This window comes from Fulvia fulva, chromosome 9 (genome assembly GCF_020509005.1).
Source record: "Fulvia fulva chromosome 9, complete sequence".
Lineage (NCBI taxonomy): Eukaryota > Fungi > Ascomycota > Dothideomycetes > Mycosphaerellales > Mycosphaerellaceae > Fulvia > Fulvia fulva.
In genome coordinates this window covers 1,117,950-1,144,425 of record NC_063020.1, presented here as the reverse complement: position 1 = coordinate 1,144,425, position 26,476 = coordinate 1,117,950, and the positions used below count along the sequence as shown (strand labels likewise).

General features: G+C 52.7%; 9 protein-coding genes across 9 annotated transcripts; 4 read left to right on the top strand and 5 right to left on the bottom strand.

Moving 5' to 3' along the window:
* Positions 1-4,804: 4,804 nt before the first annotated feature.
* CLAFUR5_09099 (uncharacterized protein) lies at positions 4,805-5,664 on the top strand (the record flags this gene model as incomplete). The annotated part of the gene is made up of 3 exons (XM_047908247.1): positions 4,805-4,930; positions 4,960-5,078; positions 5,130-5,664. 3 exons carry the CDS (start codon positions 4,805-4,807, stop codon positions 5,662-5,664), a joined length of 780 nt encoding a protein of 259 aa, XP_047766496.1.
* Positions 5,665-6,319: 655 nt separating this feature from the next.
* Positions 6,320-6,766, bottom strand: CLAFUR5_20271 (uncharacterized protein; the record flags this gene model as incomplete). The annotated part of the gene is made up of 1 exon (XM_059463107.1): positions 6,320-6,766. The coding sequence occupies one exon, from the start codon at positions 6,764-6,766 to the stop codon at positions 6,320-6,322; it is 447 nt and encodes a 148-aa protein (XP_059319106.1).
* A 522-nt stretch (positions 6,767-7,288) lies between these two features.
* Positions 7,289-9,811, bottom strand: CLAFUR5_09098 (Ubiquitin-like modifier-activating enzyme atg7; the record flags this gene model as incomplete). The annotated part of the gene is made up of 2 exons (XM_047908246.1): positions 7,289-9,560; positions 9,612-9,811. 2 exons carry the CDS (start codon positions 9,809-9,811, stop codon positions 7,289-7,291), a joined length of 2,472 nt encoding a protein of 823 aa, XP_047766495.1.
* Positions 9,812-10,251: 440 nt separating this feature from the next.
* Positions 10,252-11,362, top strand: CLAFUR5_09097 (Deoxycytidylate deaminase; the record flags this gene model as incomplete). Its single annotated transcript, XM_047908245.1, has 2 exons — positions 10,252-10,273; positions 10,323-11,362. The coding sequence occupies 2 exons, from the start codon at positions 10,252-10,254 to the stop codon at positions 11,360-11,362; spliced, it is 1,062 nt and encodes a 353-aa protein (XP_047766493.1).
* Positions 11,363-11,460: 98 nt separating this feature from the next.
* CLAFUR5_09096 (GTPase-activating protein gyp1) lies at positions 11,461-13,532 on the bottom strand (the record flags this gene model as incomplete). The annotated part of the gene is made up of 5 exons (XM_047908244.1): positions 11,461-11,712; positions 11,779-13,159; positions 13,208-13,342; positions 13,395-13,453; positions 13,506-13,532. The coding sequence occupies 5 exons, from the start codon at positions 13,530-13,532 to the stop codon at positions 11,461-11,463; spliced, it is 1,854 nt and encodes a 617-aa protein (XP_047766492.1).
* Positions 13,533-13,825: 293 nt separating this feature from the next.
* On the top strand, positions 13,826-16,757 carry CLAFUR5_09095 (uncharacterized protein; the record flags this gene model as incomplete). The annotated part of the gene is made up of 5 exons (XM_047908243.1): positions 13,826-13,863; positions 13,918-14,199; positions 15,364-15,404; positions 15,460-15,623; positions 15,681-16,757. The coding sequence occupies 5 exons, from the start codon at positions 13,826-13,828 to the stop codon at positions 16,755-16,757; spliced, it is 1,602 nt and encodes a 533-aa protein (XP_047765989.1).
* Positions 16,758-17,669: 912 nt separating this feature from the next.
* Positions 17,670-18,997, bottom strand: CLAFUR5_09094 (uncharacterized protein; the record flags this gene model as incomplete). Its single annotated transcript, XM_047908242.1, has 2 exons — positions 17,670-18,511; positions 18,661-18,997. The coding sequence occupies 2 exons, from the start codon at positions 18,995-18,997 to the stop codon at positions 17,670-17,672; spliced, it is 1,179 nt and encodes a 392-aa protein (XP_047766494.1).
* A 1,505-nt stretch (positions 18,998-20,502) lies between these two features.
* Positions 20,503-21,312, bottom strand: CLAFUR5_09093 (uncharacterized protein; the record flags this gene model as incomplete). Its single annotated transcript, XM_047908241.1, has 3 exons — positions 20,503-20,819; positions 20,865-20,955; positions 21,034-21,312. 3 exons carry the CDS (start codon positions 21,310-21,312, stop codon positions 20,503-20,505), a joined length of 687 nt encoding a protein of 228 aa, XP_047765986.1.
* Positions 21,313-21,435: 123 nt separating this feature from the next.
* On the top strand, positions 21,436-25,655 carry CLAFUR5_09092 (uncharacterized protein; the record flags this gene model as incomplete). Its single annotated transcript, XM_047908240.1, has 4 exons — positions 21,436-22,219; positions 22,384-24,026; positions 24,104-24,949; positions 24,999-25,655. 4 exons carry the CDS (start codon positions 21,436-21,438, stop codon positions 25,653-25,655), a joined length of 3,930 nt encoding a protein of 1,309 aa, XP_047766489.1.
* Between the last annotated feature and the right edge of the window lie 821 nt (positions 25,656-26,476).

Genomic DNA, 26,476 nt, shown 5'->3' with positions numbered 1-26,476 from the left:
AGAGAGGTTATACTCTTTAATAACTTGTTGCTCTACGATTTGCCGGCCCCCTCTTCGATCAACTAGAGAGTTACTAGGGCGGCGGGTAAGGGCGTCGGCTATCGAGTTGGCCTTACCGGGCGTGTACGAGATTATAAAGTTGAACCGGGAGAGGAACTCGCTCTAGCGGGCCTAGCGACGATTAAGTAGCTTACTCTTTATAAAGTAGACGAGGTTCTTATAGTCGGAGCTTACTTAGACGGGTATAGTAGAGCCTTCGAGCTCGGGGCGCTACTCTTCGAAAGCTTTAACGATAGCGAGAAGCTCCTTGTCGTAGATCTCGTAGTTATACTCCGTAGCGGTCATCTTCTTAGAGAGGAAGGCGATAGGTAACTAGGGGGATTTAGGCGAGCGGCGTTATAGTAGGACACCGCCTACTACGCCGTCGGATACGTCGGTCTCTATACGGGTCTCTAGTTCGAAATCGAAGTGCTATAGAAGCGGGTTCTTAATAAACTTCGCTTTAAGCAAGTCAAAAGCCTCCTAGTATTCGTCGGTCTAGGCGAACTTCTTACCCTTACGCGTAAGCTTCGTTAAAGGGCGTACTACGCCCGAAAATACGTAGATAAAGCGGCGGTAGAAGTTAGTAAAGCCTAGAAACCCTAGACCTCTTTGACGTTCGTAGGAGTATCCTATTCGACGATAGCGTCGATCTTCTCTTAGTCTATCTTAATACCGTCTACGGTAATAATTAAACTAAGGAACTTGACTTCGGTCTTCTTAAACTCGTACTTGTCGATATCGAGCTATAAGCCGGCGTCTACGAGCTTCTAAAGGACCTTATAGACGTGCTCGCGGTGCTCCTCCTTAGTCTCGCTATAGACTAGGATATCGTCGATATAGGTAGTATAGAACTGATCGAGGAACTCCTAAAGGATGTTATTAATAAAGTTCTAGAAGGTACTAGGCCCGTTATAAACGCCGAAGAGTATAACGAGCGACTCGAATAGCCCGTAGCGAGTACGGAAGGCTATAAGATACTCGTGTCCTTCTACTATTCGTAACTTGTTAAACGTAGCGATAACATCGAGCTTAGTAAAGTACTTAGCCTTAGAGAGGCGCTCGAGCGTCTCCTAAATTAACGGTATTAGGTAGCGGTTCTTCTTTATAATAGCGTTTAAGCCTCGGTAGTCTACGTAGAAGCGTAGGCTACCGCCGGGCTTCTTAACGAACATAACGGGACTACTAGCGCTAGAACGGCTCGCTCGAATAAACCCCTTCTTTAGGTTCTCTTCGAGGTATCTCTTAAGGACGATAAGCTCTTCTCGGGACATAGAATATAGCGGTCCGAACGGTATCTCTATACCTTCTTCTAGCTTAATCTTATAGTTGTAAGGGCAATAAGGAGGCAGCTCGTCTACGGCTTTAGTATCGAATACGTAGAGGATGTAGTGTGCCTAAGGAGGGACCTTCGTAGTAGGGTCGGTAGGTATACGCTTCTTATCGAGCTTCTCGAGGGCGATGTCGATATCGCGGAGAGAGGCGGCGAAGACTTAAGCTTTAGGCTACTTAGTAGTAGTAGTAAAGGTAGCGGCGTTTATCTAGAAGATCTTAGTATACTTAGGACCGCGCTAAGGCGGCGGAGAAGGCGGAGGTACCGGAGGAACTTCTAGAGGGAAGCTAACAGTAAGGGAAGTCTAGTCGATAATAGGTCGGTGTCGTCTAAACTAGGGGAGGCCGAGGATAAACTTCTAATACGGTAGGGACGTAAGGAAGCTAGTGATCGACATACGCTTACCTCCGAGGGTGATTAACGTGTATACAACATGAGTAATCTTACTAGTAGTAGTCTCCGTACCGTTAAAGAGTTTAAGGGTACGAGGGTACTTTAGTTCCTAGGGTTCGAGGTTAAGAGAGGTCGCGAGTTTATAGTCTATAAAAGACTCGCCTAGTACGCTAGTGTCTATAAGAGTGAGATTGGAAGAAGAGAGTTTCTTTAAGCCGATATTTATATTCGTAACGAACGGTTTATAAGCGTAGTCCTTGCCCGTCTCGTCGTATAGGTCTAGCTATACTATATTGATCCTCAACTTCTTTCCTCTCTTTACTTTCGGTAAACGTTGTTCTTAGTCTTTATCGCGTCGATAAGGAAGACCTAGGCTTTTTCCTACTTAGTAGGAGTAGTAGGAGTAGGCTCGATAGCGCCGATAGCGCCGTAAACCGGGTTACGGGCGTTACGGGTAGCGAGCTACGGATAGTTAGCTACGATATAGCCTAGACCGCCGTAGTAGGTATAGAGTCCGGCCTAGCGACGGCGAAGCTTCTCTTCGGGAGTAAGCTTACCGTTAACGAGGCCCTAGACTCGAGGGACGGCGGCACTAGCGCTAAGATCTATAGCGTTACCTATAGAGACGGGAGGGAGAGCCGTAGGAGCGGCGGCGCCTAGTAGAGTAGCGAAGTGGCTTCCGGGACTACGAGGCTAACGACCTTAAGAACGGGAAGCGAGGAGAGAGGCGGTGTGTTTTATATTAGAGTCGAGGCGCTAGTAGGTCTCGACGAGCTTACGGAAGCTTATAGTACCGACGTCCTTATCCTCGAGGGCTCGAAGAAGCTCTACTAACAAACCACGGCGGAGAGTACTCTTCTTAGTCTCTTCGTTATAGCCGGTAAACCCGATGTCGCGGTTAAAGGCCGCGAGGTACTCGGCGAAGCTCTTGTTCTTCTAGAGGAGGTTATAGATAGCGTTCTAGGCGGTGGCTCTACGGTCTAGATTACTAAAGGTAGTACGGAGGTCCTATATTAAGGTAAGGACGTCCGGGTAGCCGATAGTCTACGTAACGTTATCGATATAGTGTTATATCTAAGCCGCGGCGTCTCCCCGAAGGAGGGAGAAGACGTACGTAACTTTGTCCTTCTCTTACGGAAAGTAGTCGGTATTAGCTAATAGCTTAATAGTAAGCTGTGTCTTAAATACCTTAAACTTGCTCTTATTACCGTCGAACTCGTCTAGGTCGTTAACCTTCTTAGAGAAGTACTAGCGGCGGTTGTCGTCGGCGTACGGGGCGAGGTTCTAGAAGGTATTCATAATACCTTAAAGGTATGTTACTTAGTTATTTGCTTGCTCGACCTACTAGGCGGTCTCGCGGAAAGAGGAGACGGTACGGTTAATAAGAGCGTAGGCGGTGTCGGGGTTAGCGTTTGCCTAGGCACCGAAGGTAGCGGCGTTCGAGAAGGGGATATTAGTCTACTTACTAAAGTAGAATAGAGTGTCTTAGTTGTCGAGGTTAACACCTCTATCGGTAGCGTAGTTACCTATAAGGATGACCCGAGTAGTTGACGGTTTGTTAGTCTTTCGTGATGTTAGGGCGAGAGCCTAGCCTATAAGATATAAGGGTAAAAGCGAGAATGTAGGTACGAAGTGTAGATACAAAAGGGTATGGTATGATTACTACACAAAACGAAAGACGAAGAAAGTAAGAGAGGCCTAGGGAAGGCTAGATATTTATACGCGACCCTCGTAAGTACGTGTCCCCGTATTAATAGGGCTAACCCGTACGAAGCCGCGCTTAGTAGCTTTACTCAAAACCTTATTCTAACCTGCCCTACGTTCCGAGTCTTCTACGTGCTTCTTCTAGGGTCTAGCGCAGTCGCGGGTACTCGCGGGAGTGCTATGAGTCACATAGTCACGAGCCGAAGTGAATCTGTCAAGGTTTGGTAGAGGGGTGAATTTGGATGGCTAGGTCCCGTAGTAAATATTACGGGGTATATAATTCTTAGCGCTTATACACTAAGCTAGACTGTCACTTCTTGACGACTTCTGAGCACTCTGAGGCTCTTCTGTCCCTACCTTCTGTACACTCTATAGGGAGACCATGACACCCTTCGCTAGCGGGACAACCTAAGGAATAGTTAGCTACGAAATCCGCGGTCAAGTACCCCCCGAAGCTTATCTACTACCGCCTTACGAGGGTATAGAGTAGTATAGCAACCCAAGTACAAAGCGAACACATCGGCCTCTAGGGGTACCTATTATAGAGGAAGGTTCTAGAATACACAAATACTAGCTGCCCCTACGGCTATTACTCCTAGAATGTACGGTACGTACTCCTCGTCTACCCGAGGTAGTCGCTAGGAAGGGGGGAGTAGATAGTAAAGGCGAGGAACCGGACGATTAGGGCACTTCTTAACAACGTTAAGGACCTACGGCGTATTACGAACTGGATACTAGAGAAGGGCTGGCTAGAACAGTACCGCCTAGTAGGAGTAGTATAGGAAGAGAGGACACGGCGTAGCGCGACGAGACCGGCTGGGAGCGGGGCTAACGGGGTAGTGACATGGACTACGCACGTTCAGAGGGAAAGCTAATCTAGACAAGGAGAAGTCGGGGGCGGGAAGGGTTTTCACCTATTCGGGTTTCCCTTTATATATGATAATAGATATATACCTACATAGGCCGAGTAGGGTCCTAGAACAGGGGAATGACAAATCTATCTATCTATATCTTCGACGACAGTGTACCTACAATCATCCATATAGTCGGTCTAGGGACATCTTCTCCGGAGGATTTCTATCGTTATAAGCTAGGCGGCTCAGAGGCGTTGTTCGCTAAGAATTTGGAGCGTCTTGATCTTCCGTCTATAATTGCGACAATCGGGCGTTTGGCGGAGCATTTGAGATTAGTGGACGTTGGATGTCTGTCTTGAGTTTTTGTATGTTTAAGTTTACATGTATGGTTAGAGCTTTGCATGTGAAAATGTCACATTACGTAAGCTTGGCAGTTCTTGACTCACCTTCGTCTCTTTTCCGCAAGCTTCGCACCGCAACAATGTCAGCAATACCAGCACACACCACAAACATTACTGCTGAGTCCTCGGAAGATCGCACCGGCACGGAGGACAATCCCACCAAACCCGCAATTCACCACGGCAATACTGGCGACATGGACATCACGGTTTCAACCGCAACGACCAAGTATGCCAGGAGGTTCGTGCGCTCACTTTTGACCGTCTGCGCTACCACTATCCGTACCTCAAAGACGCTGCACTCGAAGCTATACTCGACACAACCACCGCCGCCATTATAGATGGAGTCAAGAAGCAGTAAGTCACCATCTTCCCCTCAGACCCGGACTTCCGCTGACCATAACCTAGAGAGCCAGTCATGGTAGCAATCAAGGCTCGCATATCGTTCCTTGGCCTGCCAGCAGAGCTCCGGAATGCGATATACGAGATCGTACTGCCTGAGAATGATCGAGAACTTAAAATCGACATGGCACTTCGTTCTCTCGCTGGCTATTCTCTCCAGAACGTCGTGCGCGTCTCCCGTCGAATTCGCGCTGAGACCTTGTCGGTTTTCTGCGCGGACAATGCAGTACCACTGAGAGTCGAATGCGAAGGCACTAACGACGCTTGGACATCACACTACGAGATCACCCGCTGCTTCTTCTCCACTGAGACTGTCGCAAAGATAAAAGACTTTGGCAAGCTTCAATTCGGACTAGTAAAAGCCGTCGAGCTGGAGGTCAAGCATTCGATGAATGGCGGGCCAGCAAGCTGCAGCCTGCCGTTCTCTGCTGAGGATTTGGCGAAGCTCTTGAGCTTGGAGGAGTATGGAATACAGGCCGAGAGCGTTGAGATCAAGCGTCACTGTCGGTGCAGCCACCGGCAGCGACAAGTCTGGGACTAGTTCGATAAGATGTCCTCAGTCCACACGAGCTACGTTCGAAGCATGACGAGCCTGGGCTCGGCTGGATAATCTGATGTCCCAAAGGGAGGCCTCAAGACTTGCTTCGAGAGTCTGTGCACCAAACCGCCATTTGGTTGCTCTGTTTGGTGTTGGAGTGCTGACCAGGGTGGAAGCACTGTGCGCGCCTTACCTCAAGCGTATTGACAACATCGAACGTACCAGGCCCATCTCACAGCGCTCGCTGTCAGTGTCCTTTCTCGAGAGTACCGTCGTTCGTTCTTTGCCGAGGAGCCTAGCATTTTGGGGCCTATGGTCAGCAGAGGTAGCCGGCTACACAAGATTCGAGATACGCTGTGACTGCTGCAGGAGTAACAGCGAAGCGTAGCAATCGCCAACGACGTGGAAGCACTGTGATGCAACGCACCTTGTCTCGTGCATACTGTAAGCCTCAAAAGAATTAGGCCTATCTTACAGTGCTCGAGAGCACTGTCTATCCTCGAGATTCGGCGTTCTTGGGTAACTGAATATTCGCCACAAAGGCAGCTATTGCACTCTACGGCACCCAGTGCGGCTGTCCCCATCGATCCCTGGAGTTGCTCCGAACCCGAATATCCGACGACTTGAACCCCATGTACCTCAAAGCACCTTCACGCTTCTAACGTTCCTCTTCTATATCGAAGGCCGCAAAGAAAGCCTTCCGCAATCTTTCCCTCACTCTCGGCTTCTTCTTGTGCTTCTTACTAAGCTTCCACCATGCCTGGTCACAAGGTTCCGCGGACAAAGTGCCGTCTTCATCCTCTGCTGGCGCGTTGGCCTCAGCATCTGCCGCCTCGACGTCGTCTGAAGGAAGTGCCGTAAGATGCACGTTGAAGTCGTGCTTGAGCCACCACACCATCAGTTCTCTGTTGAAAGACGGTGGCGGCGAGAGCGATCGAGTAACAGAGTCGGTGGTATCTTCTTGCGGAGGCGTCATTACGCGATGCAGGTCAGCCACGCCCATGAGCCAATCCCACACCTCGCCGGTCAAGGCGAAAGGCGGTGGTCGAATCGGCTGCCCAGTAAGAGGATCCCTGGGCGGCAGCTCCGCGTTCCTCCATGGCATCATGCCAGCGGCAGCGTTGCGGATTATGTTGGGGATAGTCCGTGATAGCCATGGTCCCGGGTCGTAAGGCGCCGACGTGTCCAGTATAGGTGCTCCCTCATTCTCCGAACTTGTAGATTCCTCGAGTTCCAGCCACGAATATGAACGCCGTCCAGAAGCCGAGTCTTGCGGTGCAAGTGTTTCGCGTCTCGATCCCGACGTGTCCTGAATAGCTGCTCCCTCATTCTCTGAACTTGTAGATTCCTCGAATTCCAGCCACGAATATGAACGCCGTCCAGGAGCCGATTCTTGCGGTGCAAGTGCTTCGCGTCTCGCTCCCGACGACGACGGTGCTTGCCCAGGGCCCGAACCTCCGTCGGGCTCAACAGGTGAGCTACTTGACGATGAGCGATCTGGCTGGGAGACCTCATCAGGCCCCGGGCTGTACGGTCTATCTGCATGCAATAGTATTACGATGCACTCCACATGAGGGCGCGGGAATGTTTGACCAGGCCAAATTCCAGGATCTGGCTGCTGCTCACTCTATATCAGCTCGCCTTCTTCATCTTCTTCAGGCCAGTCGTCCTCCTGCGCCTCCATCGCCTGTGCCGCTGCTTCGGCCTGTCGTTGCACTTCAGCCAGACCGGAGATCTCTTCCACGTAGCCCTTGTCGTTGAGAGCGTGCTTCAAAAAGCTCCAACCATCACGCTCGTAAGCTTCGAGTACTTTCGGCGAACAGGCTGCGCAACAGTCGTACGGTTGCCCTCTGATCTGCAGTGTTTGCCAGGTTGACATGTAGCCGCGAAGCTGATGTGGTACGGTCCCGAGAGGGTGCGAGTTGGGCAAAGAAGGGTCTGTATCGGGTGCTTGAGCAATAGCAACAGACTTCAGTTCTGGAGGTGCTGGTGCTCTTCCTTTGAGCTTGTGCTGCGTAATTGAAACCAGAAGCTCAACTGCCAGAGCTGAGGCGATTGGCGCTGCGCCTGGTCTTGTTACCGTACACTGCTGATCCAGCGTTGCTTTCTTCATGCTATCAGCCGGCGCAACGACATCGGAGCAGAAGTAACAGCCAAGTTCTTCAGGCTCGCCCTTCGCACCGTTTCCATTGACGATCGGATCCGATGCTGCAGCAAGTAGAGGATTCTGTTCATCCTTCGGATGTGTCAAGACAGTGCCTTCAGCACTTTCCTCCACAGACGGTCTCGGCGCAGGCGGTGCTCTTTGTCCATGTCGCATGACCATGTATGTGTCAAATCCGAGAGCAGCGTTGATGACGATCTTGCCAGCGGACTTGCCCATGACTGTAGGTAGCCATCTAGCCTCTCTGGTGTCCATGAGTAAGAAAATAGCATCGTGGGCATCGACAAGCCCCTTCAGCTGTTCGAACTGTCGCTGCACCTTCGTCTCGTCACCAATGATGGGATGACCTGCCATTGGTACGCTGACTACTACACCTTCGGAGTCAACGCCAGGGTATATCCCTGAAAGAACATCAGATGCCCGCTGCGCTTTCCACACGCCACCATTCTGGCAGTCTTTGAAGTCGTACAGTGGTTGTCGGACGGGGTTTGAGTAGCTGACTCGTCCATCGTCAACGAAAGTAATCTTCTTCACTCCCCAGCCCATAAGATTTCGTGCGACATAGGCGCCCAATGTGCCAGCGCCCAACAGCAGACATTTCGTGTGCTTGATAGTCTCCAGGTCGATAGACGGTGCTATCCTCCACTTGATCAGTTTCAAGTTCAGGTCGACCGCTTGGTCGGCCAGCCTGGAAGGGTCCAGATAAGCGGCCAAATCGACCGTACGCGAAATGACTTTACCCTGATCCGAACGTTCCCAGCCAGTGGCTTTCGTGAACTGTGTTGCGCTAGCAGGTGGTGTTTTCGGCCGAAGAGGAAGCGAGTCAGTTCCTTTCAGCTTGTCTGTGATGAGTTCGCCGAATTGATCGACTTGATCAGGCGTGAAGGCAGTGCTAGTGCCAAGGCTCGACTGCTGTGCCGCTCGATCAAGTTGGTCCTGCGGGATTTGGTAGACTGGTTCAGCTGACTGCAGGTCCATCAGCAGCGATGTGGGGTGTTCCCTTCGTGCATGAACGTCGCGGTAGCAGATGATCTTGACATTGTCCAGATGCCATCTTTGTCGCACGAGCACGAGCAGATTTCGTAGCATCCAGCCAGGGTTCTCGGAGTAAGTTGAAGGGTCGGCGAAGCATACATATCGATCCTCTGGACGAGCATTGTCGAAAAAGCCATTCTCGTAGCTGGACAGGGAGCCGATCCACCAGAGGAAGCCCACTTCGCTGAGACTACTAGTCCGCGATTTCCCCCTAGATGGTTTCGTGCAAAGGTTGCCGTCCTCTCCTTCCTCCTCCACTTCTCCTCTGCCCGCCCGCCACTCTGCCTCCAACACTTCTTTGCGCAGTCGCTTGGCCAGGAAGAAGCCATGCTGTCTGCTGTCTACGCTGTATCTCCATGTCTGCACGGCATCGACAAGCATTTCAGTCTCCTTTGGGTCCAGCTTCCTAATAGCAGCTTGTGGGTTGTCGTTCGGCACGACGAGTTTCCACGAGGGGTCCGAATGTATGGCTGGGTATGCGAAGTGGTATGTAAACTTGTATTTCTTCAAGTCGGCGAAGCATACTGCGGAGAAGGAGCACAGTAGTGAAGGGCAGGAGTATATTGTTCCATCCTTGATGGCGTCCCAGATCATGCGACCAGCTCTTTCTATGTGGGCGGCTTTGTCGACCTGTCGAAACTCGTCGATCGTGTTGAAGTTGCGGATGAAGCCTTCTGCTCGGAAGAAGCCCTTCTGCACTCTACGCAGATGGTGTCAGTGTGTGAAAGTGCGGAGGCAGGGGACAACACACTCGTCAGTGGTCAGTGCAGTGCCATGTATTTGCATGCGAGTGCTGCGTTCCGGTGCGTCCTTGTGGTTGATCTCGTACAGTCCGAGCACTTTCCGAGCGGACGAGTCGAGCTTGTCGTGGTTGATCTTGATGTTCGCCAGTGCACTGTAGAAGGCGAGCTCGACGTCCGACGTCCATGGCGCGTACATGAGCTGTGCCATATTGACTCGTAGTGAGGGTGTTTGGCCTGAGGCCTATCTGTGTCTGTATGGGAAGATGATGCCCGTCTCGTGCTGATGCTGTAGTTGTAAACGACTCGGGTGAGTGCTGTGCGATGTAACGATGTAGCAATGTGCAGAGAACGGAGGTTTGTCGAATGTAGTGTGTGATGTTGTGTGAATGGTCACGAGAGGAACGGCCGGAGTGAAGTCGCATGTCTCGTGCTCATGTTGATGATGACCTTGCAAGAGCAGGCGCTCAAGTGGGACATGCAGCTGTCAAGACACTGCAGGTGCGGGGCCTCGTCGATCCTTGCCGACGCGTGAAGACGCGCAAAGTAGTCTACACCACAAAGAAGTCGCTGTCAGGTGGCATATATCATATATCCATGGATGTAAGCAAGAGCAACCTCCCAGCATAATCACGTGTGATATACTCCAACATGCTCATAGGAATCTGCGGCGGTAACATAGTCCCAGCAAGTCCACACAAACACCAGCTAACAGTACACAGGCATATGCGCCGGCAAGCACTCAGTCCTCCAATACCTCATCCAAAACCACAACTTCCAACTCCTCTCCCTCCACCGCAACGCCGCCACCCCCAGCGTCGAAAAGTCCGCCTCCGAAGCCCACGTGCCAGAGACCACATACGGCGACCTAGAAACGAAATTCAACACAGTCGAGGATCTCCTGGAATACGCCACAAAACACTGGCAAACAAACTTCGCAACCGTCTCCCTCTACGATGAACACATAGCCGAAGTACTATCAAGAAGACCCTTCTTCATACTCCTCCACATCGACGCCCCCATTTCCCTCCGCTGGACGCGCTTCAAGGACCGGTGTGCGAAAGCTGCCCTCACACCGCCAACCCTCGACCAATTCGTCCTCCGCAACGATGCTCACCTTTACTCCCCATCTACAGGTCTCGCCACCACGGCAACTCGAGCACAGATAAAACTCCTCAACTCCACCACCTCCCTAAATCACCTTTGGACCTCCCTAGACTCACTGAACCTCACCGACCCCTCCCGCCTGCGCCCAACCTGGGACCACTACTTCATGACCCTCGCCTCCCTCGCCGCGCGCCGCAGCAACTGTATGCGCCGCCAAGTCGGCTGCGTCCTCGTGCGCGAGAAACGCGTAATGGCCACAGGCTACAACGGCACGCCCCGGAACGTCTCCAACTGCAACGAAGGCGGTTGTCCACGTTGTAATGGTGGCGGGATTGGAGGCGTGAGTCTTAGTACGTGTCTTTGCATTCATGCCGAGGAGAATGCACTGTTAGAAGCTGGGAGAGAACGGATCGGGGACAGTGCAGTCTTGTACTGCAATACTTGTCCTTGCCTCACCTGCACCATTAAGATCGTGCAGGTGGGGATCACAGAGGTTGTGTACAGCAATAGCTACTACATGGACGATGAAGCGGCGAAAATATTCCAGGAAGCTGGCGTGAAGCTCAGACAGTTCTCGCCGCCGAAAGAAGGGCTGGTGAATTTGATGATTGAAGAGGTACCGCTGCTTAATGGTCACAGCGATACAGCCAGCTGATCTGGTATCCTGCTTGTCCATTCAGCAAGCTCACAGAACGGAGAGTAACTCTTCTGGATATCACTTCTCCTGGCCACAGCCCGCCGACCTCGAGATCCTCACAGCTGCATGACCTGCGCAGCACTGCTCGTCTGCCTAACATGCGCCTTACTGCCCTCAAACAGACTCTTCCAGATAAACGCCTCACTAAGCAACAACTCAATATCCTTCTCCGTCCACTCCTTCGTCGGCAAGGACTGTAAGAACATCATAATCTCCTGGAAATCCATCCGCTGCAGTTTGTCGCTCCACTTGACGAGGAAGGCGGCGCAGACGTAGAGGTGGAAGGAGGAGAAGCCGAGTTCTTCTGCCTGTGGGAAAGAAGAGTGTTAGTGATGGTGGGAGGAAAATGGCAAAGTGGACAGGGAGGTACGTACGAGATATGTATCCCACATCCGCACGGTGTTACGGACGGAGATTTCTCGCATGAGGAGACAGTTCATCCAGCGAAAGGAGAATTGGATGAATTCCACGCCTTCTTGCTCCATATGCTTCGCTAACGCTTCATCGATTCGTGCTGTAAGATCCCGTAACGCGGAGACTTGTCGTTGGATTCCAGGTTGCGCGTGAATATAGTTATCCTGGATTCCATCCAGGAGCTTTGTTAGACACCAGAAGCTGTCTGCTTCGACCGCATCTAGAACTGCTTTGGGTAGTTGCCCAGGATCCATACCGGATTCGACGTCGGGGTCTGTGATATACTGGCCGAGGAAGACTTGCCAGAACGGTGTGACTAGATCGTTGATACCTTGGACGTAACCGCTTGCAGGATGCCGTATCGCCCAGACGTAAAGGATTCGCTCCAGACTTCGTTGCGTTGCTTCGTAGCTGTAGAGTTCGAGGTGTGGGTTCGTTCGCGGTACGTCGATGCTGATCTGATGCCATATTGCTTCGTCCAGACCGCGACCGCGACCTCTATTCTGTGCCGGCGAAGAGCCGGGTCCTGAGATTCCTGCTTGTACAGGTGCGTCTGCGCCCATTGTGCCCTTTTCAAATGCTTGTCGTACACCGTCTAGGTACTCGTTTCGTTTTCGCTCAAGAGTCGCGACTCGTCGTTCGGATGATGTGGGTAGATATCCGAGTAGCAGCTGCCATGTCATCGCACGAACTTCGCTCGGCAGACCATTCCATGCCTGGCCTCGGAGTTCTGCAAGTGATATCGAGGATGCCTGGAGGATCTTCTTAAACTTGTTGATTCGCGTAATGCGTGCTGAATGAGCTTCGACTTCCTTTGCCGAAGCTCCAGGTGTCACAGCAGGATGCGAGATCAGATGTAGGCTGTTGGCCGGGTCGCGAAGTATGTCTTTGTACTGAGGTCTGAGGATCTTCTGGCCTGTCTCTGTGCGTTTCAAGGTAGGGTATGCAGGTAGAGCGCGCTCAGAGGCCACATCTCCATCGTTCAATGCCCACGATCCAAGACTTGCGGGCGTCGGCACTCCGTTCTTGGTGATGCTGTTACCGCTGGTCGTTCTGGAGAATGTGCTGCTCCCACCAGGGTCTTTAGCTTTCTTGCTCGATATCCGCTTGCCTTTCCTGCGCATGCTTGCTATGCTGGGCAGACCAAACTCGTCCTCTTCATCGTCCAAGCCAAAGCCATCGTCTCCCTCCTCGTCGTAGGCATTGCTAGATTCGGAGAGAAAGCTGCTGTATCCTGGTCGCGAAGGTGGAGATCGTGCATTCCTAGACGCTGGTGGTGGTGTGCTTCGGGTGTTACTCGATGTCGTGGGCGGCGTTCGAGGTCGGTCGCCAGAGACGTTCCTGGTGAGGTGTCAGTAAGCCATATAGTGTTCAGGCTTGGTCGCATACAGTTGGTTGAAGTTGAGTATGTCTGCATGCGAGTAGGACGCGCCAATCACTTTGCGCTCAGGTTGCGCATTGCTCTTCTGATCGTTACTTCGCTGGCTGTTGGCGGATGCAGCTCGCCAGAATGGAGATGCAGTACTAGGATGTCGCATTAGGAGCAATAGTATAAGTAAGATGTAGAGCGCCTTACTCTGTCCGGTCTATGAAAGCCCAAATGTCCATATTAGCTCTCGTGATCTCTCGCATCTCCTGTTGGGCAATGAGTTATGGGGTCAGTAATACCTAACGAACACATTCATACCTGATGAGATGGTTTATTGAAGCTCATTGCGAGAGTAGCAGTAAAGTGTTGCTAGCTCATGCCTCGAAGGTGGTGTGTACCTGGTGACGATTGCGGCGGCGGGCTGATGCACGCATCAATGATTCGCCGATCCGTGCAGGGGTGTCTCCGCCCTTCAAGTCACTCTTTGCGCAGCCGCTTCTTCAGCTTGTTTGCTTTCCACGACAGCAACCACCACCTTTCTTCTTCATACTCCTTCTCAACCACACCACCGCACACACCCCTCTAATTCTTCGCGTCTGCGTTTACATCTCCCTCCGACCACTAACAGCGCCATCACCATGGCTGACGCAGGTGACGACGACGATCTCTTCGCCGAGTAAGTGCCCGGTGATCCTCGAGTCCACCTCACCCTCCAACTAACATCATCCAGTCTCTACGATGACACCACCAACAATGAAGATTCGGCACCAGCATCCGCACCGATCAAGACCGAGCCCGCAGCTCAGGCATCCGCCGCCGACGATGACTTCGAGCAACCAGAGCCGGAGCGCAAGCCCGTAATCGTGGCAGGCAGCACCAACGTGCCAGAGGCACGGAACGACAACAACTATGGCCCGCCACAAGGTATGGGCGGTATGGATAGCTACCAAGACGGCGGAGACTTCCAAGACTCGCGGCCTGAGGAGCGTCCGATAGGCACAAAGGAGGATGGGTAAGTTCACTTCTTGGTTTGAGTGATATTTTGATGGCGCATCGGCGGCGTCAGCATGGGCATGGGCATGGGCATGGGCGAGCGAGCGAGCAGTGAGCACTGCATAATATACTGGTCCATCGAGGAAGGGAGATACTGAGATGCACTGTCGCTTCTTTGACGGTGCTGCGAGGCAAGAAGGTTATGCCGCGCACGTGATGTGTGGTACCACCTCTCCACTCAACCGAATCACACTCGACCGGACGACATCAATATTATGGACAAGAGTTATCTGCGCGATGACCGCACTGGAGGTGCACACACGTGGAGGAAGTCGAGTCTTCGGGAAGCTCGGTGCAGGCTGCAGGTCTGCAAGGTTGGCACCCGACGCATGCGGGTACACGAGCACACTGTTGCGTACCGGCAGAAAAAGGAGGAAGTCATGGATGGTCATGGAGCAACTGGACACTGTTCATCAAAGGTCTACACTACCTACTGTACTTGAGGCCACAAAACCTGACAGCAGACACAAGTCATACCAGACAGAAGCAATAGCTTGATACGATAACTCCGCCTTAGCGACATAGCAGACAGACAGCAGAGAGCACAGACAGGAGATAGCCGATAGTGTCATGCAGCTGAGCAGATGTCGTCACTCTGCAAGATCTTAGATCCGAAGAGTCGATATGCATACGCGCCAGCAGATATGCATACAATCAGCTTGATATGCCGCAACGAGACATCAATCGATTCTACCATGCTTGCCATGCGCACTTCCGTTTGGACAGAGTTCGGCAGCCCCACGCCACTGGCATGAGGAACGGCGTGGCTGTGGAGAGCGGCACGTGCCCGACACGAGATGAACACCTGCATCGCCCACCATATACCAAGTCTGTCTGCATGTTGTACGCTACTCCTTTCGACACTTCATGGCAACATCCAAAGAGGTGTACACCGGTGTCATATCCCGGGTGTGGATGTCAACAATATTGCACTGCAAGACGCCTCAGTACACAACACGGCCGGGGCATGCTGCTTGGACACGACGAGATGGAAGCACTTGACAGGCAATTGAAGGACAGAACGGAGGACAGAACGGAAGAGAACAGGCTCGCTCACGCTCATGCTGACTACACAGAATCGTATGTGATGATCCATAGCATTTATACTGACATGTCATTACAGAAAGATGTTCATCGGTGGCCTGAACTGGGAGACCACAGACGGTGAGTGGTGTCATGCTGTACCAACAAGCTTCAGCCACGTCTAATATCTGCACAGAGTCACTTAAGAATTACTTCTCACAGTTCGGCGAAGTTGTCGAATGCACCGTCATGCGCGATGGAGCCACAGGTCGCTCCCGTGGCTTCGGCTTCCTCACTTTCAAAGACCCAAAGACTGTCAACACAGTCATGGTCAAAGAGCATCAGCTTGACGGCAAACTTGTAAGATTAAGTAACGACGTACACAGACGGAACAATCTCACTGACACAACCACTAAGATCGACCCGAAACGTGCCATCCCTCGTGATGAGCAAGAACGCACCGCCAAGATCTTCGTCGGCGGAGTCTCCCAAGACGCCACCGAATCCGATTTCAAGGAGTTCTTCACCAAGTTCGGCCGCGTCCTCGATGCAACCCTTATGATGGACAAGGACACCGGCCGCCCACGAGGCTTTGGCTTTGTCACTTTCGACAATGACATGGCCGTTGAACGTACCCTCGAGGGACCACTCTCCATCCTCGGCAAGCCCATCGAAGTCAAGCGCGCTCAGCCTCGCGGCAAGATGGGCGAAGACGAACCACCTCACTCCAAGTTCGGCCGCGGCGGCAAAGGCGCTGGCTGGGGTAACAACAACGGAGGCGGTAACGGCGGCGGCAATGGTGGCTTCAACCCGAGCCAGATGGCTCAAGGCGGCGGCGGCGACGCAGGTGGTCAAGCCAATGGCATGACACCAGCCATGATGGCGCAGTACTGGCAGCGCATGCAGCAATACTTCGCCATGATGCAGGGCATGCAAGCCGGCAACATGGGCGGCGCGGGAATGATGAACCCTCAGATGATGCAGAACCCCATGATGCAGCAGATGATGGCACAGAGAGGCATGAATCCGCAAATGATGCAGCAGATGATGATGCAGCAGCAGGCTCAGCAAGGTCAGGGACAGGGAGGCCAGAGTCCGGGAATGAACGGCTCTGCTAGCCCGGGTCCTGGCGCTCAGCAGGGTGCTGGAGGCTTCAACGCGCAGGAGCAGATGATGTTTGAGCAGCAGAAGTATGAGCAGCAGCAGCAGGCGAGGATGAGGATGGCGCAGGGTGCTGGCGGAGGTAATGCCTGGGATGGCATGTACGATGATGAGCCGCAGCCACAAGGTATGGGTGGAGGTTTCAGAGGTGGTCGCGGCGGTGGTGGGTTCCGTGGTGGCCGTGGAGGAGGTCCGCCTGCCAATGCCCCCAACGCTCCAGCCGGTGCTCCAACCGGTCCGAAGAATGCTGGTAGGCCTGGCGCGAACTACAGAGGCGGTGGCAGAGGCAGAGGCAACTCGGGTTTCCATCCTTATGCTAGGGGTGGGGGTTAGGTGGGTTGGTTCACTTTCAACCCTGACATTGGGAGCTGGTGCTGACAGCGAAAACAGGTACCTCCCACTTTGAGGCGTAAGAACAAGAGCAAGGAGCACAAGTACTTCCCGGACGCTCAGACGGGCCAGCACGATCATTCGTACTACGGCAGCTTGTACTACTAGCTGGCTGTTCAGTACGGTTGACTTGCTGGTCTGTCAAAGGTCTGGAAGATTAGCTGGCTCATCATCACATTGTCTTTTGGGCCGGCGTTCTTGGGCGTTGGCGAAGCATCTCACGGCGTCTATCATAGCCGCAAGGGGAAATCTTGGCCGCGTGGCTATGGCTTTTACATCATGAATCGAGTTGAACCGGCCCGGGTACTACTATGCGAGGCTGAGGTGGGCCTTTGGGACTGCTGGAATGGCTTCTGCGATTGTATCACAGAAAGTGCTATGGAATGGAATTGAGAATTGAGTTGCTTAACAGCTGGCGTTGTGTCTCTTTTGTTATTTCTTTTAGTGTTTGTCCTGCGCTTCCTCATCTGCATGAGGACATCGACAATACACGCTGGCCCTCTTGAATTCCGATCTACAGACGTGATATGACCCAGTGAAGAGCTTGGCCAAAGCCATGACAGTAAGAGACGAGGTGGGCTGAGCTGTCGTTCACGTCGGTACCCCTGAAGCTTCAGGCAGGAGCATGCTATGCAGTGGAACAAGGTTTTGTACTGCGCTGGCTGGGCACGTCTAGGCCTCTAGGGACGCCTCCTTTTCTATGCCAACTTCTCACGCTCGAATTTTCAAGGAACTCGCGTACCTGCGAGAGCTCTCGCAGACCCTCGAGAAGCACTTCCAGATCAACTTCTGTCGCTAGGCGCGTCCCTTCTCTTCGGATGATCTGTCCCCTGTTGCTCCGTACGATGATCGTCCTCAATTCTCGAAGTACTCCCAGATGTCCCGCTGGTTTTTTGGCAGATAGACAAATTCCTTTGCAATCAAGCCAAGATCTTTCAGCGTGAGCCCGTACTGCTCGCCCACCACGCCATCCTCCTTGATCCGCTTCATAGCTTCGACGACCACCCGCTTGAGTCGCTGGTGCGGGCTATGGACATCCTTGCATAATGAGCCGCCCACCTCGAGCTCGCCGTTCACAGCTTTCAGTCTGATTTTTGCGAGGGTGCGGAATGGGGTCCCTACCTCCATGACAATGTTGCTGAACTGCACGCGGCTGAAGGTGTTGAGGTATTTGCGCTGCTTGGCCGGGAGCTGAAGTTTGCCACAACTGTCCACGCGACTGGGCTGGCGGTATAGCTTCCTGGTGTAAGAGTCGTAGTTGGCCCAGACTTTCACGGTGAAGGTGGCATGCTCCAAGAAAGCGCTTAAAATCTCGGGGGCATGTTTTGGGTACGCGTTGTATTGGTCTGGCACGCAGAAGTCGCGGAGGGTACATGTCACATCGCTGTAGGCCTGTTCGTAGAGAGCTGCACGCTGTTCTGCGTTGCACTCGTTGAGGTCGATGCTTCCGCTGCCGCTGCTGCCGCTGCTGTCGGTCGAGTCGCTCGGTGAATCTTGCGCTTCATGACTGTTGGTGCTGACTGCGGTGTCTGCACGCCCACGTGCTTCGGCTGGAGTTCTGTGTTCTGGATCGGTAGAGATGGTGGCGGCTTCGAGTGCAACTGCGACACCTCCTGGTGGCGAGGCAGTGGCGGGGGGTTCTTCGTGGTCACTCGCGTCGTCCATATACATGTTCAGCGTGTCGAGTGCGTGTCGGCCTACAAGCAGAAGGGTGTTAGTCATACTCGATATACGCGTTACAGCGGCTCAGACCAAGGTGTGCGTGGAGCGCGTGGTTCAGCGCATGTCATGGAGTCCACCATAGTCTAAGCCACTGCTCGATGTCTTGTGCACTTCGGTAACGTACCAGGATACATGGGTGGTAAACTGCCAGCTCGAGCACCCGGTGATGAGGAGGTGCTGTAGTTGTTGTCGCGGTATGGATCCCAGTCTTCGAGGCGTTCGGCATCCTCGATGGCCTCGTTCTGGACTACTTGGTCGAAGAAGTTGAAGGTGGGAGTCAGTCGCTTCATGTTGGTGGTCCTTGCATTCGCTGAAGTGGAAGGCGGCAATGCGAGGGAAGTGTTCGATGGCGAGAGCCGTTTTGGTGGTCGCGGGTCTGAGGGTGAGTCTTGCAAACGCTTCGGGTCTTTCGAGCTTGCGTCCATTCTCGGCTTGCGCTCTTCAAATAGCAAGCTGCACATGCGATCCGTTTGATCGGATGTTCCGCGCAAGATGGAGAGCTGTCATCTTGTTTCGAATTGGCTTTCAGGCGGTTGCGATTGTCGTACCTGCGTTTGTCAGTGTCTCAGTATGAAGAAGCGGTCGCCTCGTAGGAACATAAAGGAGGCAAGTGACAGGGGTAGGCACGTGGTGAACGTGGACGAGCTACATGTAATGTAGACCGCACCTCGTCTCTCGGTGGCAGTCACCACAATCAGAGTCAGACTCGGTTGATCCGCACAGTGCATGATGGTGGCTGTGTACCGGCACAGGCAGCAGTACTACTACACACGATCAATGCATTGCATGGTGGACTTGTTGTGCCCGATGCTGCCCAGCTGGATTCTTCGCGATCATGTGAGCGACGAATCGCCAGTCTCTTCTCCAAGGCTCTACGCGTAGCAGAAGATTGATGAAAATGAGCCACTCGTAATGAGGGTGAAGGTTTGCCAAAAATTCCTTGCCGATCCTAAGACCAACAAGAGCGGTCTGTCTGCAACGGGAGTCAGTAAGAGGCTTCGTGACATGCGGTGGTGTGGTTGCAGCATACTGATAGTTTTCAACTAGCAAAAACGCAATCTCGGACGAATCCTCACTGATATGCGTAATGCCCGTGCACTCTGTAGTGATGTCAGTGTGTTGTCGAAGAACATAGGTGGATGTTGGGGATACGAACGGGATTGTTCGAGGTAAGAGGATTCAAAGGCGAAGAAATTACTTATACTTCGCCAGGACTCGTAGGGCTCGTGCTGAACAAGGATTTCACGATTTTAAAGTAGAGGACAGCTCCTCCATGGTGGCAGAATGTGCAGTAATCTCTGGAGAAGGAGGCCGTCCCTGACGCCTTACTATAGTAGGCGTGCGTCGGTAGATAGGGTCTGAAATACGGACACCGGGACGATCTCCGATCTCCGGCAAATGCTATTTGGCGCGTACAGTGAAGCTATTTGGCATGTGGAGTGGATTCAGATTGGCCCAATCCGGCTGTTTTGAAGGTCCTTAGGCAACAAGATCTGACATAGCCGTAAGAGCTTGTCGGTTTGTGAGGTCTAACCATTGTGCTCGAGGGCGGGGCTTAAAAAGCATAGGATACGAGGTCTTGCAATTCAATGATAAGTGCTCTTGAAAGGTGCTCAACTTGGAGTTCAATCAGCTTTGCACTGCAAGTGTAAAGTCGCTCACCTCACCCAGGTTCCAGCTAGATCCGTATATGCCAAATAGCGTTGCTGTACACCAAATAGTATCTGCTCTGATCACCTGTGGGCGCGACGAACCGTAATGCTTTAGTAGGTTGGATTGGACATCACACGTTATTCAGCTTCATCTGCCCGGTTGTCATTCATTGCGGACGCACACTATCTACGAAAGGCAGCATACACTTTTAAGCTTGAAGAGAACCTAAGCAAAGACCAGGTCGTCTTGAACCTCGTCCCCGAATGTTGGTACACAATGTGTGCTGTCAAGGCTGACACTCCACCATGTCCCATTACTCCTCGCCGGCAGCAGGACCATCGAGCTTATCCTCCTTGCCATACGCCATGACGCGCTGCACTTCTTCCTCCAGCTCCTTCTCCAGCACTGCTTCGATGTCGCGGTCGAATTGAACATAGTCATCGCTCGACATCGACTTTCCGTCCTCCAAGGTATCCTCGAGATCCACACCAACGAGACCGTTCTCCACACGCCACTGCTTGATATCGGCTAGCATCAAGTCATTGTCATCCTCCAGCAGCTTCACCTGAACCTTCGCGCCTTCCATCTTTCCCAAGATCTCGGCAGCCTCGAGGAGGCACCGCTCGGCGGCTGGTGGCTTGTAAAGAGTGGAAAGCATCTGTCAGGTCTGGATACGCGTGTAACGTGGAAGATGCGGCTCGCTGAGCAGGTCGAGGCAGCCCTCCTGGCAGGCAGCGAAGCGGCCGTTGTCGTGATCATCGGATAGCTGTATTGTAGTCAGTACAGCGCATGCACAGCAAGTGAGCTAAGCATCATCGATGCGCATGTGGGTCCCTGTACTTACCGATTCGTAGCGCGCTTGGTAGACTCGAGCCTCGTTCGAGTACTCCGCGACCTCCTTCTCATCGGAGACGGGAGCTCCTGGCTGGTGCGCTGGCCTCGCAGGTTCTTCCAACTCTGGTGCCGCCTCGAGAAACTCGTCGTCGTCGAATTCTTCCGGCTTCTTTGAGTCCTGATGACGATATGGGAGTTCGATCGACGCACCAGGGTGCGCGGGCGGAGGACGAGTATTGCCAGTCTGCTGTTCTGGCTCAGGATCCTCAGGCGTCTCAGGCGTGAACATACTCTTGAGCTTCTCAACACTGCCGGGCCTATTAGCGCCTGGCTTCCTGCGGGTCGAAGTCTTGCGCTTCTTGGAAAAGATGGGCTCCTGCTCTGGCCGCAAGTAGCCGGCGCGAATGCGGCTATGGTGAAGTTGCGCGAGTACTTGGAGCGCTTTCCCTACAACCTGGACAAGATGAATCATTCGATGAAGACACTGTTGCTGCACCATGCAATAGCTTCTGGAACCGTTGGCAAGATCCCATACACGATCAGGAGAAGTCTTATCGACAACAAGCCAAGTCTGGTCGTGGAAGTATCACACTTCGACACCAAGCTCGGGTCCGGCGGCGCGTTGACCACCAGAGTTGCATTGCCATTCAACTGTACACCCCGCAACATCGAGGTGCCAGACCGAGAGGCTCACTACGCATTGCTCGGCCAAGCCGATGGCACTCTCTGGCTTGGCCTCGAGTTGCCCGAAGCGAAGCAGCGTAACTTATTCGACATTGCCGCGTATGTGGTGTCCCAGCTGCACCTTCGCTCAGCAAGCTATCGCCAGATCGGTACCAGCCTGGCCACCCTTTCTGCGACATTCGGAGTTCCCCTTTTGTTCAGGCATGGCGAAAACGATGCGACTTTTGTGGACGCCGCAACTCTGGTCGAGAACTTGGCAGAATATGGTCAGGAGAGGAGTATGATGACGGCCACAGATGCCGCGCGTGCCATGGTCTCTAATTTACCCCTGATCAAGGTGCCCAATTTACACGCAGCATATATGGTGTACCAGGTCATCGATAGTCGCTTCATGCACACGCAAGATCTTTGGCTTGCTTGGGCAGATGGCGCTAACGCTGCTGACATGCACTTCAAGCATTCCGAAGAAATGGCCGATGATAGGGACATCTGCTCAGAAGCTGAACAGTGCTGTGAGCTTCACCCTTGCGGAACTTGCGGAGCCAGAACAACCTGCAAGAGCTTGACGACGATAATCATTGATAACTCAACCGTACGTTGCTGCCCTGCATGTACGCGCCGCCCGACCGTGCGCCTGGGAAGTTTCGTCGTCCTGATTTGAAGAATCGACTGCCAGCGCAGGTCGTTCAAACACAAGTCAGCCAGACACATGCCGGCCTAGCACCGAGGTCTTCCTCAATCTGGAGTCAACAATCTGAGTTTCACAGAGTCAGAAACTTAGCGAATACGACCATGAACAAGGAGCACAAATTTGTGTATCCAGGCAAAGTACAGCCATTAGATAGGCGCCGAGAGATTGAAGAGGCATTCGACACCGTTGAATCATACTATGAGGAATCAGATGGGGAACTCAACTGGCAGTGGAAGGACTTGTATTTCGACACTCCTATCACCAGGGAGAACAGTCGCCTGTCTGCGAGCGTTGAAGCAAAGTATCCCTTGGTTGAGGTCTCCGGCAGACCACGTGAGCACATTGCTTCAAACATGTGCGTCACAAGACTCTACGGTAACATCCTACTTCAAAGCAACCCGCCCATCGGTCTGAAGGCTTTGCATGAGCTCGACATGGCTTCTCGGCAAGGGGATGCGCAGACCGTCAACAATGTTATCGACTTCATTGACAACTTGCATGTCATCCGTTCTCAAGTCCCATGGTCAACTCAAGCTAGATTGGACAAGACTTATACGGTTGAATTTCTCCGGGACTTTGCCAATGAGTGCGAGACGGGGATTGCAACACTGGATGCATGTGCGCGCATTCAAGATCAGGATGCTGGGTATCAACCTTATCTCTGGAGGATCAGGATGAACAAGTCCCTCGGCAAAAGCGAGTCAACTCTTGCGAAAATCCATGAAGTGAAGAAATTCATTGAAGATGTGCAAGACCAGGCTGGAGTTCGCTTCCCAGCCATCAACGAAGTTCCTTACCCATTTCGAGGTGGTCCAAATCCAGCCGACTGGTCTTGGGCAATGATATACGCCATGTTCCAACCCAAACTGGCTGTGCTCAAGCGAAAGTGCAACAAGCGGCACATTGCGACATTCGATGTGCCTAGACTCATCTGTGTGGTCTTCTATCTGCTCTGCCATGGCTCGAGGGTTCAAAAGCACCAGACCCTGGAATTACCATGCAGCATATACGTCCGTCATCTCCTGGCCTTGTCGATTGGCAAAGATGATCATGCTGCCGGCATGACAACTGGGCTGGAAGAAGGCAACGAGATCTCATTGGCGAATCTCGACATCGATGCTATCAACATCTGTGTCGAACCCTGGTGTGGAAATGCCGCTAAAGGCAATCGAGAAAGCGACACAGAAGCCATGCGAGATGATTTCCGCGCCAACCTCAAGAAGGAGAGTCCCGGATTCTGGTCAGAGCAGCTTCCTACTATCAACCCCGGGGTGAAGGCACGATACATCACCAATGGTACAGCGACATCCTTCGAGTCTGATGCCGAAAGCGGTTCAGCTGGTGCCTCATCACCCGGCGAACGTGGTGGCGATCTCCAGCCGCCAATGACAAGACACCGAAACATGCACAATTTGAGCCAAACGTGCGACATGTCTACAGTCTTGCAGTGCTTACACAACAACCCTGACATTCGTGCTATATTGCGGGAAGAAGCTAAATTGCTCTACAAGGCTCAGACTGGTCGGAGCGATGCGTTCTACTTGCCATTTGGCGAAAATGCCGATTACCTGGATCCTGAACAGATGGGATTGATCCGTCAGAGCCGTATCTTCCTTCAGAAAGCACCCGTGAGAACATTTGCAGAAGCTGTTCGACGATCTCGATGCTGGCGGAGTCAAGCTTGCACCACACGTCACCAACCAAGTACTCAGCCGCCTCAATGCATTGGACAGCCGTTGGAAGAACGAGCCGGATGAGTCAGCACTTCGTGCGCGATACCCTGGTTTCTGTCACCGATGGCTCAGATCCTGAAGTACGTGGCGCCACGAAACAGCTTGCCCAGGATCAAGAAGCTACCAACAAGGCAGGTGAGCAGTTGTCCCCAATTGGTGACGACGCTTTGATCTACTGGGATACCTGGAAATCCGAAGGTAACGAGACAGACCTGACCGATCTGTTGATCACACAATGCGTACAAGAGGTACCGTGCGCAGAGGCTGGCTGCTGCATCATCTCACGCTCTTTCGAGCACACTTTCATCAACTACTTGGACTTCCCGGCGGACAGGACTGATTTCAGCGTGTACGATCTTGATGATCTTCTCCGAAGATGGACCTTCGAGACGCTCGATATCGATTCAGGACACAAATGTGAATTTGACAACGCACATGCCACTGGTCACTTCGTGTATCGGCGCATGGTCCGACCCGCGAAATATGTTTGCTTCAGTATTCGTCGTGGTGGATATGGAAATGATCTGGATGTCGGAGCTGATCATCACCTCAACGAAGTTGACATGCCAGATGAGATTGATCTAGCGCCCTACATGGAGCTGAAGGACCTTCCGTCGGAGCTGTTGAGTCAAGCTCAACAAGACGATTCCGACGAGAAGACCATACTGTATGATCTCGTTGCCGTGAACAATTGGCATGCCGGTCATTACATCTGCTACATTCGCCACACGTCGGCTCAGCCGAATGCATCCTGGATCATGTTCAACGACCTTCGAGCCATACCCGTTGTTAAGCCACCCTCTTTGGGCTGGTCACAGGTATGAGACACAACTCGAACGTATTGCAAACCAGCTAATAGGTGATTAGGGTGAGGTCGTGCACTATGCTATCTATCAGAAGCGAGCCAGCACTCTTCCGACTCCGGATGGCCAAGCACAGCGTACAGGTGGCGCAAGGAATCCTGACGCACCACCTGTAAGCCCCGAAACATTGAAGAAGCGTCGGCAGCGAGCCGATACAGTCACTGGACAGGGTCTAAACGTTAACCCACGAGGCGATGATGTCGATGATGTCGCAACTCAGAAGAAGATGAAGGACCTTGAAGCTCGCCTGTCTGCCTTGGCAGTCAAGGAGCAGGAGGCAGAGCAGAAGATGGTGCTACAGCAGCAGAAGGAGAAAGAGCTTGCTGCTCGAGAGCAGGGAATGGCTGCGACAAACCGGCAGCTCGCTGACCTGGAGTGGCACATGCAGGACAAGCACACCGACGCTCAGAATTACAAGGCTGAGATTCGCAGAGTTACCGACCACTTGCACCAGCAAGAGACATACTTCGGTCATCAACTTGCGGCGGTCGGGAACCAGCGTCAAGCCATCATGAGCCAGATCCATGGACTGCAGCAACAGCTACCAGCCCTTGATGGCCAAACCCAACAGCATGAGGATGGACTTCAGCAGGTTAGAGACTGGGCTAAGGCTGAGACTTTCCGTCTGACGGGCCTGCTCGTTGCTCTTCTGGCCGATTGAAGGCAATTTGTAACGCGTGAAGGATAGGATGCTCTTGGGTGATGCAAGGTTTGGAAAGATGAAGAAGTACGCTAGGGTGATGCGGTTTGCGCCTGTCTGCGCTAGTGACTAAGCATAATCACGTGATTGTCTTGTCATTCACTTTCTGCCTGCAGTGCGGGAATTTTCACGATCGCCACCCCTTCTCCTCTTTACAAAGCACCCTGCAAAGAGTGGCGTCGTCAATCTTTGCGCACCGCGAGTGTGTGTCGTCATCAATCATGTGGTGATCTGCCGTGTCGTCGTTGCGCGTCTAATGCGCGCTATTACGTTTTGTGTTGTTGTCGACTTGTCCGCGTCTGAATGAGTCCAGGCTATAGCGAAGTGAGGAGGCTGGAGGAACGGCTTGACGGGAATTGAGATAATTGAGCAGGGAAGTGAAAGGCGGTGCTACAGCAAGAGAGCCTCTACGTACTCTTCTCCGAACGCCTGCGAGAGCACAAGCGACACGATGAAAAGGATGATGTTGTAGATGCTCAAAGTTTCGTCGCCGACACGCAGCCAACAACAGAAGGTCGTGGATAGTTTTAAACTAGCAAAAACACAATCTCGGACGAATCCTCACTGATATGTGTAGCAACACCCTTGCACTGGGAATGTCTTTCCGAAGAAAGGGGCAGGACGCCAGGGCTTATATACTTGCTGCGAGTCCTTTGCTGCCTACGATCTGTGACTCACGGTAGATGACCAGACTGACTTTCACGATCCTGTTGTTGATCAGATGTTTTGACGCGAGTCATGCTTCGAATTGTGCACGTGACGGCGGTAACACGCGAGCTTCA